This window comes from Pipistrellus kuhlii, unplaced genomic scaffold (genome assembly GCF_014108245.1).
Source record: "Pipistrellus kuhlii isolate mPipKuh1 unplaced genomic scaffold, mPipKuh1.p scaffold_m20_p_5, whole genome shotgun sequence".
Lineage (NCBI taxonomy): Eukaryota > Metazoa > Chordata > Mammalia > Chiroptera > Vespertilionidae > Pipistrellus > Pipistrellus kuhlii.
In genome coordinates this window covers 66306248-66322929 of record NW_023425551.1, presented here as the reverse complement: position 1 = coordinate 66322929, position 16682 = coordinate 66306248, and the positions used below count along the sequence as shown (strand labels likewise).

General features: G+C 43.1%; 1 protein-coding gene across 1 annotated transcript in view; it reads right to left on the bottom strand.

Moving 5' to 3' along the window:
- Positions 1 to 2044: 2044 nt before the first annotated feature.
- CILK1 (ciliogenesis associated kinase 1) overlaps positions 2045 to 16682 on the bottom strand; it is a 49970-nt gene continuing 35332 nt past the window's right edge. Inside the window, exons 6-14 of the mRNA XM_036414352.2 lie at positions 16250 to 16382; positions 15369 to 15540; positions 12065 to 12232; positions 10698 to 11018; positions 9144 to 9334; positions 8877 to 9025; positions 7888 to 8016; positions 5570 to 5692; positions 2045 to 4354 (exon numbers count right to left, since the gene is read on the bottom strand). Coding sequence (XP_036270245.1) covers positions 4200 to 4354; positions 5570 to 5692; positions 7888 to 8016; positions 8877 to 9025; positions 9144 to 9334; positions 10698 to 11018; positions 12065 to 12232; positions 15369 to 15540; positions 16250 to 16382 — 1541 coding nt within the window. The 3' untranslated portion in view covers positions 2045 to 4199. The remainder of the gene's footprint in view (positions 4355 to 5569; positions 5693 to 7887; positions 8017 to 8876; positions 9026 to 9143; positions 9335 to 10697; positions 11019 to 12064; positions 12233 to 15368; positions 15541 to 16249; positions 16383 to 16682) is intronic.

Sequence of the window (16682 nt, the reverse complement as noted above, 5' to 3'; positions counted from 1 at the left end):
AGTTGGTCAGTGGTGTTCTGATCATGAGGAGCACGTTTAGGGATTCACCAACACAAGTCTGATCGGTAAATCACATTCCTACAAAACTCCGTGGTGGATTCGAAGAAGGTTTGGGAAATGAATTTCTGTGGAATGTTGTATACAATTCATAAAGTTAGGATTTTCTTTTGGAGGTTGTATTGTACACGAGTGCACTGTGAAAGCTAAAAACATACAAGTCAGGTATTAACCATGATGGAATCAGAAGTTTTAGCCTATGCTTGTGGTTTTATTGTTGTTGTTATTGTTTTTTAATATCTCTAGTCACCTAACTTACTAAGAGCTAAAGCAAAAACAAACAAACAAACAAAAGCCCTCCACAATGCAGGATAACTTCACACTGCTGCTCTAAGTATACACTTCCAATTACAAGTATTAAGAAAAGGTTATAAAATACCAAGATGCCAGTTAGGAAAGATTAATGTTATCTTTTGATGAAAGAAAGAACATGAAAAACAAAAATAGAACACTCAAATCAATTTTTCTTAAACCATAACTTTATTTGGAGCAGAATTTTATAAATGTAAAATTAACATTTTTAAAATGCCTTAGGATGAACTATTCAAAAAGCAACATTTTTATTTCAGAGGGGCTTACATAAGTGGTTTTCTGTCCTCTTATCTTCTCATCATTATGAATATTTGCTTTATAAATAAATATATTCTTAATTACTCCCTTGTAATCAAATCAGATGATTAAAATTTCTGCCAGTGCCCATATCTGAGATCAGAAGACTATTTACTTATTCAGGTCATTTTAAATTCACATTAGCACAGTGTCTATAAGAAACCAATAATACAGATGAATGTGATATCTGCCCCCAGTCTGTCTCCTTAAGGGTTTCTGTGAGAAGGTCCTCACAATAAATTATACAAAATACAGTACTTTGGTTGAAAATGTAAAAATAATTCTAGAAATTAACCACATATATTAAACAAACAAGTTGCTACAGTATGCTTTAAATGATATATAATTAGTAAGTCACGTATATTGCTTTTGGTCATATACTGAGCTGAAACATACAGCCTACTTCCTTTTTCTCTCCTAAATGGCACAAACAATGGCTTGACGGAAGGGAAATGCTACTTCATGAGGAAATACGGTGCCCATGAACTCTAGCAGTACTGAGATTTGTACTGGAAAACAGAAGTTCTTGACAAAATCTTGACCATTCTTGACAAGAATTGGCTTTTACATGTATTGCCTTGATTGTACTCAGTCTTTGAGAACCCCAGAAGATGACATAGATATTATCTACATTAGTTAGTCCTTTCGGTGAAATGTGCCTTAAAACTTGTTTGAAAATCTATATTCTTCCTATTTAAACCATATCATACATGAGCTGGGGGAGGGCTTAGCAATGAATGAGATTTTTCTATGAAATGAACAATCACACCAGGTAACGTCTGTTCCCGGGCAGTTCACATGTGGACCCCTTGGCACACCTGTCACTGAACCTCTGGGCCCCAAATGAGAGCCATCCCTGTACTGCTGCTGCCCGATGTCCTGGAAAGCATTCTCACTGGAAACGAGGTATAGTCATGGAGGGTACAGTTAAACTCGGCGTGCCTCTTGGTGTCTTGCAGTACACTTTACAATTCAATTGCAAGTGAAAAATACATGCATGGGTAGCATTTATTTTCACTAAAAAAAGTCACTATTTCCTTCTATCGTAAACAGCTTGCATACACAATTTGTCCTTTACCCACATTAGGGCAAGGGGGAGTACTTTATAGAAATTTGCTAGTTCTTTAGAGTTTACAGTTTTTTCAGTTTTCTCAACTGACCATAGTTTCTTGACTTTCATATGGATAAATATGTTTAGCTTCCCAAAGGAAGTTGTTTTCAGATAAATGAAAAGGAAGAAAAGGGAAATATTTCCTGAATGTGGACCCTACAAAAATATTATTTTTAAAATTTTTAATAATCCTCACCTGAGGATATTTTTCTATTGATTTTTAGAGAGAGTGGAAGGGGAGAGACAGAGAGAGACACACATCGATTGGTTGTCTCTCACACGGGGGCTTGAGCCTGTAACCGAGGTACATGCCCTTGATAGAAATGGAACTCAGGACCCCTCACTCCAAGGCTCTATCCACTGAGCCAAACCAGCTAGGGCCCTACAGAAATGTTAGAAAAACCACTTTATAATGTGTATTAACCAGGTAACTAGTTTTTCAATTAAAAGAAAATGTAATGACCTTAGCATAAGCTAGAGTTTCAAGAATATGGTATTCACAATCCATTTGCTCCTCTACAGGGTATTTACAATTTAAACCCAGCTTTCCAGCAAGCTGAGGGAGGTTTCAGATTAACTTACTCTGTATACATAATACAGAAAGGGAAATAAATATTAAAATCAGCAAAGGACTCGTCTCTGAAAACACATTTTCTGTTGCTTTCGATCATGAGTTGAGGATATAATACAGAAATGAATTCAGGTTCAAGTTGTGCTTACACAAACACATTTATTTTCTGAATCTCTGCCGCCAGTTTGCTAACAGGAAAATATTACCTAGTAAGTCCACGTCCATTATGTGCTTTTCTCCCGGCCCTAGGATCATAGCGCTTGGTCAAGTATGTTTTTGAACCAGATTCTCCAAAGCAGAAATTACTCCCGACTTCAGGTGAGCGCTCTTTGGGAGCCACGGAATAATTGGTTCAGGTCAGGCTGAAACACAGTATTAACACACTGAAGTGGCAATTTCCCGCCTTATTAGGCTGAGCCATATCAAAGTGCCAATATTCATTTCAAAATGACTACAAAAATGACAATTTCATATGGTTCAGCTTGCTATCTCCTGGAACCTGGAACCACACGAGAGTACTTGAGCCCTGGGAGAATGAGTCCGTACACTATTGAGATTATACTGCATTCTCTGGAGGTGACCTTCCCTCTTGCCTGCCAGGCAACCACGAGTGGAGGCAAATGCGTCCTACAGAGATGAAGGAGAGTGGACCTCTTGTCTTTTTCTGTCTCCAAACTAGCTTTGTCATTTTCAAAATTGCTGTAAACATTCCTCTCAGTGGAACAGCCACTGCCAACCAATAGAGTTCTCACTGTTGGAAGAAACTACACAAGGGTTAAGAATTCAAAGTTCAAATGTGGCACACTGTGACACTAGCGTCATGGTAACTGTGGCTTCCTCTGCCGTCAATCTTTTCTGGTCCCCAAGGTGCCCTGAGGTTTTGGCTAGGAGAGGAGATTGTTGTGTGTTCCCAGCCAGGCCTGGGAAACAGCATCCTCTCAGTTATTATCATAAAAAAATCTGCTGTGTCAAAACTTAGTTTCTTGGTCATGCATCTTGGCAGGGATCTCAGTTTAACTGACTGTATTCACCTGTAGTTTGAGAATCTTGTGGTTACAAAAGCTTCCCTTTTGTGGTACTGATAGAATTTGATTTTTAAAATGGAAGAAATAGAAGGGAATGGCATAGCATGATAGAGCCTGGGTTCAAATTGTGGCTATCTCCAATCACAATAAAGGGTGTTGTAAAAATTTCAAGAAATATTTACTTAAGAGTTCTTTCAGGTGTGGAACAAACGCCAAACCAAATGAATTAATTACATAACAGTACTTTCAGAAGGGCACAGTGGTCTCAAAAAATCAAACCAGTAACGTGACATTGAAAAGCAGAAGACCATTTTTCTAGTGCTGAAGTCAGTCCAAGGAAGCCTGAGGTACGCCGTGTGCCACATTTAAAATGTAACCACTCCACAAATAATCCGCACGCGCTGAGTAAATAACCCTCTGTCATGTAGCTCTACATTGCACCCCTGTTGCAATACTGCATCAATATTATTATGTTTTTTTTTAAAAAATCTGTATAAAATATTATCTGGAACCCCAAAAGAAAATCAATTAATCTTTAAAAAGTTTGTTACAAAGTTGACTGTATAAAACACTAAAACATAATCTGTATGTACAAAATGCTGCTGTTTAAGAAAATAATGGGACCCAGTATTAGAATAAAATAATTTTGTACAAATCAATATTTAAGAAAAAAAACTTTAAAAAAGAATATTGAAATGTCTCAGTTCAGAAGAACGACTACAAAGTGTGTGTTTGCTTTTACACCATCCGAAAGTTTCCTGCAGGGAGAACACCAGTTGGCGGAGGGACAGGGTCCGGCTTTCCCCTACGGAAGGGATCCCGACTGTCATCGCCGAGAGGCGTACTTGGAAGCCCAGTCGGTCCGGCCGTGCACGGGCTGGGCAGCCGGAGGCCGTGGGATCAGCCCAGGAGTGCTCCTCGGCTGGGTGTGGAAGAAAGGCCTTCCAGGGTGAGGTCTCACAGCCTTCAAGGAAGAATAACCTGCAGTGAAAGAGGACGGTGAGCCTGGTAGGTAGAGTACCCATGCAAACAGGTGTAGATAAATGCATCTCAGTAACAAAAATTATGAGAAAAGGAGAATTCAAGAGGAGCACTTTGCCTCCTACTCATAGTCTTCCCTCCCTCCATTAAAGACAACCTAATTCTATAGCGTCAGGCCAAATATACATATGTCAATCCGGACTCCTCTCTTCCTCTCAAATTCCACTTGTAATTTGTCAGCAAATCCTACTGCTCTACCTTCCAAATATACCCAGAATCTGGCCCAACTCAACCACTAGCACCCCAGCTCGGGCCAGCACCATCCCTTGCCTGCCAGTCAGTGTTGCTGCCTCCAATTGTGTTCTTCCCGTTCAGTCTAGTGACAGCTAGCTTTTAAGTGAGCGTGAAAGATGCATGTCAAATCACCTCACTCCTCTGCTCAGAACCTTTCAGTGGCTCCCATGACAAAATGCACATGGTAGCTGCAGGGCCTTATAGCATGAGGTGTCTTCTCACTTCTCTGACCCCCTCTCCTCTTCCTACCCCCCTCCTCTCACTCATGCCACCCTGTACTCTATCTCCTTGGTATTCACTGAATATGCCAAGGCCTGTCCTATCTCAAAGCCCACACACCTGTGCCAAACCAGTGTGGCTCAGTGGTTGAGCGTCAACCTATGAACAAGAAGGTCACAGTTTGATTCCTGGTCAGGGCACATGCCCAGGTTGCAGGCTAGATCCTCAGTGTGGGACTTGTAGGAGGCAGCCAATCAGTGAGTCTCATCATTGATGTTTCTCTCTCCCTCTCCCTTTCTCTCTCCCTCTCCCTTTCTCTCTGAAAGCCCACACACCTCAGAATCCCATATGTGAAACAGTCTCAACTATTTTGCCCGCTTGCTCACTCACCTCCTTCATACCTCCTTTGCAATGAGGTCTTGTTTGGTTACCCTATCTAAAAATTGCAATCTGCACCCCACCCTCCAACTCCCACATTCTCTACTTCCTGCTTGCTCTATTTACTCCTCAAAAGTTACAAGCATCTTATCTGGTCCTCTTATTGTCTACAGAGTATAAGTCCACAAGGACAGGGAGTTCTGTCTGTCTCCTTCACTTGGGATCTTAGACCTACAACATGCCTGTCCATGTCTGCAGTGACAAAGTCATTGTTCAATAACTATTTGTTGAATCAATTCGTGAATAATCCACAATGGAACTTACCAGGGGAAGGGTCTGGAATAGGTGCCAAGTGTACCCTCTGCACAGCAGAACCAACTTCTTTTTTCAGGAAGGAAGGGATATAGTTTCCAGTCAGTCCACTAGAACTTGTAGAGCCGGAACCAACTGATTTGCAAAACAAAAGTTCATTAATACAAAGTCACGTGTATTAAAGGGAAGTAGTACAGAACAATAAAGAATTAGGTTTTTATTTTTGGAGGGGGAAGAATTATGATAAAAACATATTCTGATCAGAGCATTCCAACACACCACACTGTCAGAAAGGTGGGGTTAAGGGGAGGTTATGCTCCTGTAGCCCACCCCCAAATGGAGGATGGTTGGTTTGTATGAGAAAAGGGAGATTTGGAATTTTCTTTCTCTTAGTATAATCAGTTTGGCCTGTTCTGAAACAGCTTTTTCCACTGCATAATAATATAAAACAGTTATCATTGCATGTCAGTATATGCAAATTCTACAATTCAGCTAAACCATAATACACTTGACTACTCTTTTATTCATCAATACATGGGTTATGTTAATTATTTAGCTATTATAAGTAGTTCTATATTAAGTATTCTTGTCTGTAATCAGAACAATTAACCATTATTAAAATATATTAAATACATTCACATATGATGCCATTTCCATCTTTAGAATGCTTTAAGGGCCAGAACTATAGCTACTCATCTTAGTATTCTAGGATGTTAGTGGAATGCCTGACATATAGCAAGTAATCAATATATATTGGATGGGGGAATGAATATCTATAAGTCTTACTATGAAGGCATAAACTTATATATGGAAAGATGAAGAATGTTATTATGGCTGTTGTACAATGGAAGTCCTAGCCATTAAGGAAAGAGTTACTGGGTAGTAGAACTGCTCTATGTCTTCCCAGCACAGAGCATCCTTGCTCAGAGCAGGGCAGGAACCATGCCTGTCTGAGGAGCTGTGTTGGTCAGCTGGAGCAGATTTTGCATTTTTGGTGAATAGACAGATATGAAGAAAAAGGAGAAGAGAACTTGGATAGATAGTCACAAAAGGGAAAAAAATGTAGTCAATAAACGCAAGATGCTCAACCTCATTATTGAACAAGACATGCAAATGTAAGCCACAATAAATGCTATTTCACACTCATCACATTAGCACAAATTTTAGTCCAGACAGTACCAAGTGGCATCAAGGATGCAGCACAACTCCCACACCCTGCTGGAGAGCAATCTGGAAATATCGGCAAAGTCGAAGATGAGCACACCCTTTAACCTCGCATGTTCATGGCACACCCAGAGAAACCCCACACAGGTGCACAGCAAGGCCCAATTCAGCACACTTTCTAACAGCAAAAACCATACACAACTCACATGTTCATCAAGAAGAGAAGGGATAAGTAAATATGGTCTAGTAGAAGTAATAAATGATGGTATTGTATGGTTATATATATTATATATGTAATATGATATATAACATACATTCTATATATGTGTATACATAATATAATTATTAAAATGAGTGAATTGGAGATCAAGGATGATGGGCATATGAATTTTAAAACACGTAAAACCATACTATGTGTTCCATGTATTGATATGTTTAAAAGCATAGAAATAGTAAATACCCAAATCAGGCAGGTGTAGGGTTAGGGAGAGGGAGGAAAGGCCTAGACATGGGCTTATCATCTATTAGCCAAGTTTTGACTTTGTAAGCCCTCAGCGGGTATGTGGGTGTTGATATATTGTTTGTATTCCTTGAAATAAATGCCCATGTAATGGATAAAGGCAGGAGAAGTGAAGCCCAGATGTGTCCTTGGAATGAGGAGGGGGAGCAGCACAGAGCAGGGCTGCCGTGTGAGGGACCACCATGTGGGAAACTGGCCGGCTGGGAACAGGGTTAGTCAGCCTGCACAGCTTAGAAAAAGTCATTTTCTTATTTACGAAGAGTGGATGGGCCAAACTGTCCTTCAACAGGAAGTCTCGATGGCCTGGCAGGGGCTGGGTAATCAAGCAGAGGGGACAAGATGGAGCTGACTTCTGAGGTCATGCACCATAGAGGGTCAGACTCTGTCAAGTTTTTTACTGTTTTTCCCAGGAGCCAAGAACAACTATGCTTTTCTCACCAGATACTCCTGGAGGTAGAGCTGTGGAGCAGGCTGAGTCCCCAGGGCCTGCTGCTGAGAGAGAGGAGCACAGGCCAGAAAAGAGGCCCGGGGTTGGTGTAGCAGAAAGGCCCGTGGTCCCACAATGGGTACCCTCGTCTCCGTTCCCTCTCTGCCACACCCAGAGAATTTGCTTCTCGCCATTTAGGAGTCAATAACTATTACTCACCTGAATTTATCTTGCTGATTACTGACACTGTCCCTGAAGACTTCCCTGACAAACCGGAACTAGACCACGGGTTCGATGGAATGTAGTCCTTGCCCGGCGTCGGGAGGATGCCATTCCTTATATTTATGCCTAACAGGGAAGAAATGTGTTTTAAAGGCAAAATATGCACCAGACTTCAGAGATAAGACTAATGCAGAACTCAGTTTGTCTGAAAGTTTCTATGGCTCAAAAATCTAAGCAAAAATTGACTGTGAAAACGAAAGACGCTGTCTTTGGGTTGAGTATGTTGCCTCCCTGGCACATGGCCTGAGAGAAGTGTCTGAAACTTCTACTACCAACCGCTCTGTCCCAGGGCCTATGTTTTGATGCCCTCTGGTGCTGTCCTGGGCTTTAGTGCTCCTGGACATTCCTACTTGTCCCCTTCACAGACCACCGCCTTTCTATCATCTAAGTTTCTCTCCACCCCCTCCAAAGTCCCAACCTCTGTAGCTCTTCCTCCTCTTTCTGCCTCTGTCTCCCAAGTTCCAACTTCTTACCTGACCTAGACCACTTCGCCATCCCATACTGATGGCTCCAGTGTATACCAACAGCCCTCATCGACTCCCTAATGTCCAAGGTTGCCTTGACCTTAACCTCAAGCCAAAGTACTTTCCCTCTAGATGCCTTCAACCCCACTTGTGTCAGGCACTGCAGGTTTCGGGGAGGTGGGATGTAGGGGGGGAAGAGAGATCTCAGGCATGCTGCTTGGCTCTTATCAGTTCCTCCCTCCCTGGGGGCTGGGCCCAGTATCCGCTACCAAATTTTGTATCTTAGGCAACTATAAAAACTAAAAATATGAGGCCTGAGCTCCAGCAAATATTTTTACAATGTTCCCACCAGTTCTGAAGAGAAGCCCCAAGTGCCCTCCAAAACAGAATCTCTGTGAACATGGGATTCCAGGGAAATGGTTTCTTTATCGATGGTCAGAGAAAAGGGATTGCTTCTATTACCCGGCAGGTATCGGGAGTGCTTCAAGTAGTGCTGCTTGGCAGAGGATCTCAGGGTCGGCGTGTCTCGCCTCTGATACGAAGTCTGGGTGGGGGCGCTGTTTCCTGTCCCCATGGGCTCAGAGGGCTTCAGGTCCAAAACACTCTCAAATCTGAATTGAGAGAGAGAATGTGGCTCAGGTCACGCTCGTGAGGAAGCATCGTCAGGTGGGTGAAGGGCCCTCCCAAATCCCAGATCCAGTCCGTCCACAGACAGAAGCACACACTTGCCTGCAGAGAGTCTCGTCGCTCTGTCTCTTCTTGTTTTTCAGGTCAATCCTGGTGAGGGATGGACTGAACTCCAAGTCATCCAAGTCAGCCCAGTCATCGGAATCCTTTGTCAACCTGGAAACAAGACCCCACCTTCTCCTACTCTTTGGCTTGATCTCACCGTTCTTGTGCTCCAGCCCAGCAAGGATTTTCTGGGTTCACAAGGAGAGGGGGGGAAAGCGATACTTGGCATTAATAGAGCTCACCCAGGGATATTCCCCATTCCAAACTTTCTTGGTCATAAAAAGGAGGATCCTGGGGCATAGCATTCCCTAATATGCACTGCTCATCAGAAAGGGCAACCGAGGCGGCGCATACCCAGACCCTTGTCTCTTGTCTACCCTTCACTGATGACATCGGTGTTCATCCTATGGAGACACGAGTCGTATAGGAAAAAGGACTTTAAAAAAGAAAATTAAGGGACTTCTCCCATAGTAGGAAGATGGCTGGATTCTCATTCAGGCCTAGTCTCAAACAGTTAACGTGATTTATAGTGTTATAAATAAAGATGTAAGAATATAGTGTTATCATTTGATTAAATCTAACACCTGTTGATTCCTTTTGACCCCCAGCCCAAGAGAAGAAGAAAGATCTGGGCTCAATTAACAGCCCAGAGCCATTGGTGGGATTCATGGGAATAACAACCTAAAAATATTCATATGGCACTTGGTGACTTTCAAAACACCTGCACAGTCCATCCAGCTTGGCTCAATGGTTTAGCATTGACCTATTAACCAGGAGGTCATGATTCGATTCCCGATCAGGGCACATGACCAGGTTTTGGGCTCAATCCCCAGTGTGGGGTACGCAGGAGGCAGCTGATCAATGATTCCCTCTCATCATTGATGTTTTTATCTCTCTCTCCTTCTCCTTTCCTCTCTGAAATAAATAAAAATATATTTTTTAAAAACCCAAAACAAAACAAAAAACAGGTGTACAAGCATCAGGAACTTTGATCCTCATGAACAGCCTTGTCCGATGGGCAAGACAGATGTAATGATTTTCTGTTACAGATGAGGAAACTGAGTCCACAGGGATCAGCATCAATAACTAATATTTATTAAGTTCTTCTTAGGTGCCAGGTATTAGTTTAAATTCTTTCAAGCATCAACTAATTTAGTGCTCAAAAGAATTCTGTCAGGCAGGTGTTATTATTTCTATTTACGGAGAGGAAACGAGGAGCAGAGAGCCTGGGTCATGTGCACAGGGCCATCGAGCTGTGAAATAGGAGAGACGGGACTTGAGACCTTGGCAATCTGGTGGCAGCGCCCAGCGCTCACCCACCACAGCGCCGTGATTATCAGGCAGAGCCAGAATTTGAACTTGGCCCTTTAACGCTACGGCCAAAGCTCTTTTCACATGTCCATGATGTTAGAAAGATAAATTCATTACAGTTAGACTCTAATCTAATCTAATCTATATGCTGAAAAGGAAAACAGGCCACACAGTAAGTGAGGTACTAGTAGAAGAAGAACAGACCAGACAGGGGGCTCACTAGTGAATTTCGCCGCTTACCGCTGGAGGATTCTTGACGTGGAGGGATGGAAAGAGTAAGGGGTTTGGCTTGTCCTCCGGCAAGTGGCTCGGGTGATCTGTCCTGGGCGCCTCTGCTTTGTAGGGGTACATGAGGTGCTGAGGGGGCTGGCTGGCTTGATGCTGTCTCGAAGAAATCCTCGTGTGTGGCTTGGTCGGGGGCTGGGCAGGAGGGACTGGCTTCATGTGAGGCGGTAGGCCTGCCTTTTCCAGGATGTCCTTCTGTGGTTTTCCGGGATCCTGAAGGCTCTGTATGGTGCTGCCCAGGGGATGCCTAATGTGGAAGTAAGGATATCGAAGCGCCTGGAACGACACATATGGCTGCTTCAGGAGAAAAGTCTAGTGGGCAGGTTAGCACCATCAACTCACAGGGCTACATTCCACTGACCAGTTTACTGCAATTTCTTAGCCCAAACCAACTACAGGGTGGGGCAAAAGTAGGTGTATAGTTGTTTGCATGGAAAATAATATAATAATTAATAAATAAATAGAAAAGAATAAATCTGTATTTTTTTGTACTCATAAACCTGCTTGCCAGCACCTTGAATCTGTAACACCCCTTGTGATTTTTCTTATCTGAAGTATTATCGAATGTATGAACATAAAATTACCTCACTAAAGCAGCCAGTTACATTGCTATGACCTTTGCTACTTCTGAAAAGTATTCTGGCTCAACACAGCTCATAGCTTTGTAACTTATTATTTGCTATATGTCTTAAATATAATACTTCACTTTTCTAACCCATTTCCTCATTCCAAAGCAACTGTGTTGTTTAAACCTTGACTATTTTAACTTTATAAGTTTCAAACTATTTTAAGTTCTTATATATAACTAGAGGCCCGGTACATGAAATTCATTTGGGGGACAGGGTCCCTCAGCCTAGCCTGCACCCTCTCTAATCCGGGACCCCTTGAGTGATGTCCCGTGGGGTCAGCCCTAAACCAGCAGTCGGACATCCCTCTCGCAATCCGGGACCGCTGGCTCCTAACTGCTCCTGCCTTCCTGATTGCCCCTAACCTCCTCTGCCTGCCAGCCTGATGACCCTAACTGCTCCCCTGCTGGCCTGATCGCCCCTAACTGCTCCATTGCCAGTCAGATTGCCTCTAACCACCTCTGTCTCGGTCTCTGCCACTGAGGCTTTGTCTGGAAGAACATCTGGAAGGTCATTTGGTCTGATTAACATATTACGCTTTTATTAGTATAAATACACCAACAGTGGTATTCTATACTATTTTTGTTTTTTGTTTTTTTACCAAATTAAGTACTTCCTATGAGGTTATAGGACTTATTCAGAGTTAGATATGAACTTCATAAGAAATGCATCACACAGAAGAAGATGGAAGAAAACCTGACTAGCTGTTGGCCGTTTCTTGGGATCCCACTGAAGCAGGTCTCTCAGGAGCTGAATTGCTTCGCTGCTAGCATTGGGAATCAGGGTCTTCAAGTTATTGGGGACGCACTGGGGCCAGTGGAAGTTCATAGCACTTGAAAGTTGGTAGCCTTCCGGCCAGTCGGTCTGAAAAAAGGAAAGATAGAAAATCTTGTTCAGCCACTCTCTGTGACAGGAGTGCATATTCTGGCATGTGTGCCTACAACGGAAAGGCATTCGTATCATGACCACGTCCATATCCATTCTGGTGGCACCATGATGACTGACACACAGGAGGATTCTAATGGGGAGACCAGAAAGTACGTGAAGTCTGAGAAAGCGTAGAAAAAGACACTGGTTTTGCCACCAACCTGCTTTATAACCTTAACACAAGAGAGCACGTCTCTTGAGATTTGGAGGTTGAACCAAATTAGTATTTTCCCAATTGTGTTCCACGAGACAGAGGATTTAGAAACTGCTACCGTAGTGAGATATTTTTGGGGGGTGGGGGAATAAAACAAAACACCTGTCCCCAGTTAAATAAATTTATCAAAACCTACATGTCCCCATCTTGATGAAGTCTAGCGGTAAAGAAAGCAATCCCATGCAATCTCAAGTTCCCCACTTTTTCACCCATGATACCCATGACTAAATGCTGAAGAGCATGATGGGAAAGAATGAACAAATGATTTTTAAGGTCCCTTCTAATCCAACACTCCACTATTTTACAAGACACATTCTGGTGTAATTGCTTTTTGCTTTTTTTTTTTTTTTTTTTTAAGCAAAGTGACATTATGTATTGCTCATGTCATTCATTCACTAAGATAATTACTGAGTGCCTGCTATAGGTGTAGCAGTGGGTATCCAAAAATAATCTGATATAAATGCTGCCCTTACGGAAATTACTGTCCACAGGAGAAAATAAGATATTTATTTAAAAGCAGTAATACAGAATAAAAAGTAAAGAGGACCACGAGAGGTACAGATACTGTTATCCTAAGGAGGAGAGACTCTGGCAGGAGACTCTGCAAACCTTGTTGAGGTGCCATCAGTGATTCATTCAAATGATGTAGTCATTTCTTTTGAGGGACTGATTTGTACCAGCAATGATGCTGGCTATGACCCAGAAAAAGGAACACAAATAGCCCTAACCGGGTTGGCTCAGTGGATAGAGCGTCAACCTGCAGACTGAAAGGTCCCAGGTTCGATTCCAGTACCTTGGTTTCGGGCACATCCCCGGTGGGGGTGTTCAAGAGGCAGCTGATCAATGATTCTCTCGCATCAATGTTTCTAGCTCTCTATCCCTCTCTCTTCCACTCTGTAAAAAATCAATAAAATATATTTTAAAAAAGAAAGAAAGAAAGAAAGAAAGAAAGAAAGAAAGAAAGAAAGAAAGAAAGAAAGAAACACAAATAAACACAAGATAAATCCTTGACCTGGATGAGTGTAACGCCCAGGAAACAGATATGGACACAGATGATTATAATAATAACACAGACCACAGTGGAAGGCGGAGAGGAGAAACAGTGAGGAGAAAGATTGCGAGGACTTGGAAAAACAGCAGATGGGGTCACGGGCAACACCTCAGTTGGGCAGAGTGTGCATATGCAGAGCACGATAGTGCGGAGATTCTGGGGTGCATGGTGTGGGGGTACAGGTATGAGGTGGGGAAAGAGAATGACAGTTAAGGTGATAGGAGCCAGCAGCAAATATTTTTAGGAGCAGACGCCAGTACCAGAGCTGTTCTTCAAGAAGGTGAACTGGCTGCAGACTGAAAGATTAGCTGGAAGGAAAAAGACCTGAAGGCAGAACGATTGATACCCTCATTCAGGGACGGCAAGCACGGCCCAGTCTGTAATGGGGCCAGTGGACTCCAAGGATGAGAGCCGTCTGAGACTGTGCAGCGACAGTCAACAGGATGTAAGGACCCACTACTTAGGTGAGGGGATGAGGAGTAAGGGAGAGAGAGAGAGTAAAACTGACACTCAGTCCCAAGGCTGGGGCTCTGGGACTATGATGGGACCACAGACAAAAATGGAGAATGAAAGCAAGAAGCCAGTGGGGGTAAATGAAAAACAATCTGGTGCACCTTAAACCTATACAACACTGTGTCCATTGTATCTCAGTAAAATGGAAAGAAAAAATTGCAGTATGTTTGTGTTCTTTGGAAGAAGTTTAAAAAAGCAAACTGGCCAAAATCGGTTTGGCTCAGTGGATAGAGCGTCAGCCTGTGGACTCAAGGGTCCCGGGTTTTATTCCGATCAAGGGCATGTACATCCCCGGTGGGGGGGGGGGGGGGGGTGCAGGAAGCAGCTGGTTGATGTTTCTCTCTCATCAATGTTTCTAGCTCTCTATTCCTCTCTGTTAAAGAATCAATAAAATATATTTTAATAAATAAATAAATAAAAATTAAAAAGCAAACTGTCAGATGTGTTGAGTCAGAGGTGATGGGGAGGGTGTCAGGAGACCTCTCACAGAGAGATGTAACTATGTGAATGGAGTTACAAAGGGAGGTGAGGGCTACAGATTGCCTTTAGGAGACTTCTGAGTAGCTCCTAAGTGCGTGGCCATGAGAACAGAGAAAGGCTACAAGGGAGGTGTGGTGCCCTGGAGAGGAGAGGAGAGGGAGACAGGACAAATGTCTTCTACTTAAGAGCAGAAGGTAGGCACTAGCTGGTTTGGCTCAGTGTATTGAGCATTGGCCTGTGGACTGAGAGGTTTGATTCTGGTCAAGGGTATATGCTGGGGTTGTGGGCTCCAGCCCCAGTAGGGGGCATGCAGGAGGCAGCTGATCAATGATTCTCTTTCATCATTGATGTTTCTCTCTCTCTCTCTCCCTCCCTTCCTCTCTGAAATCAATAAAAATGGAATCTCAGAGGGAAGACAGCGGCAGGTGTGTGGGTAGAAAGTTATCAACCAAGAACCTTATACTAGTATGCATTTATGCATGGCCCATGGATACAGACAATGGGGCAGTGAGGTCCTGGGGTGGGGTGAGGTGGGGGGCAAGGGGGAGCGGGGGGAGCCTGGAGGGGGTCAATGAGGGGAAAAAGGAGATATATGTAATATGTTCAACAATAAAGAATTATTTTTTAAAATAATTTAAAAATTGAAATGAATAAAAAGAGAAAGTAGAAGGAGGGAGCCAGGGCCAGGTCTGAGAGGTGGGCGTGTCTGAGTGCATGGGCATGTATGGAATATTGCTGAGGCCAAAAGAAAGATTCCAGAAGGAGCAGATAGTCATGGCTCAGCGGAGGCCAGGGAGCCTGGGGAGCCAGCTTACCTTTTTCGGGGTCCCCAGGACTTGGCAAATTTTGAAGATTGTGTCGATCTCACTGGCCCCGGGGAAGAGTGGCCTGAGCGTGTACACCTCGGCCATGATGCAGCCCACGGCCCAGATGTCAATGGGGGAGCTGTAGTTGGTGGACCTCAGGAGCACTTCGGGGGCCCTGTACCTGGAGGGACAAAGGGGCACTGCCTGTTACTGCCTCCACTGGTTGGAGCAAGTTAAGTACATCATCAACGAGCAGTGAGAAGGCTTCCACATTCCGGTTATCTGTGGGGCTCAGGGTGGTACATCAGGCGTGGAGATTAGCAGCTGATGTGGCTGCTGTAGAGAGCAATGCCTTAGGGTCATTTCTATTGTGCCTGTCACTACAGGACTCCTCTCGGCAGCCTCTTTGGGAAATGCAGAGTGAGAATAAAAGCGAGGAAGAGAGAGAGAAGGGAAGGGAAGGGAAAGAGAAGGGAGGAAGGGGAGAAATGGAGAAGGGAGGGGAGGGGAGAGAATGTATCGATAAAACATTGTCTGTAGGCTACTTCTTGCTCATGGCCAACTACTTAAAGCAAATTCTTAGGGTCTGGAAGTTTTAATGATAGCGGTTATTCAGATAGGTCTTTGGAGAATCTTTTACACAACTCTTTTGTAAATGGTCTTTAAGAAGGTCTATAAAATATGATTCATATTATGGAGAAGCATAATGGACTTCCTTTAAAAATTATTTACAGCACAAGCTTTTAAGCCTTGCACAATGCCAACATATTTACCCATATGTTTTAAACTGCACTGTTTCTCCTAGTGAAAAGTTGATGTTTGGGACATGAATATGATGACATATTTTCAAAGAAATGTAAACAAATACTTTTGAAGAAAATGGCATTCACCATCTGGTAGATACGTAATCTGTGTAGGGAGGTCTGGATCGGATTTCCCGGGCCAATCCAAAGTCTGCGATTTTCACCAGATCTGGTCCCATGCAGAGCAGATTCTCAGGCTTTAAGTCCCGATGGAAGAAGCCTGAGAGAAAACAGAAGGAGTCCAAATGCAAGCTGGCCTCTGTGTATACTCTTCCCAGCTGTATCGCTCTTTTCATAACTGCCATAATTTAAATTATAATTCAGGTATGACACTGGAGGCTCTATACATCCATCCCACTGATAAGAGTCCTTCAGACCTCTCAAAGGATTTCATTCATTTCCCTTTGATGAATTCAAGATGTAAAATTATTCCTAAGTTGATCATCAATCATACTTTTTTCTCCAAGAGAGAAAACTTATTCTAAATCATCAAAAAACTTTATGTATGCAATTTATACTT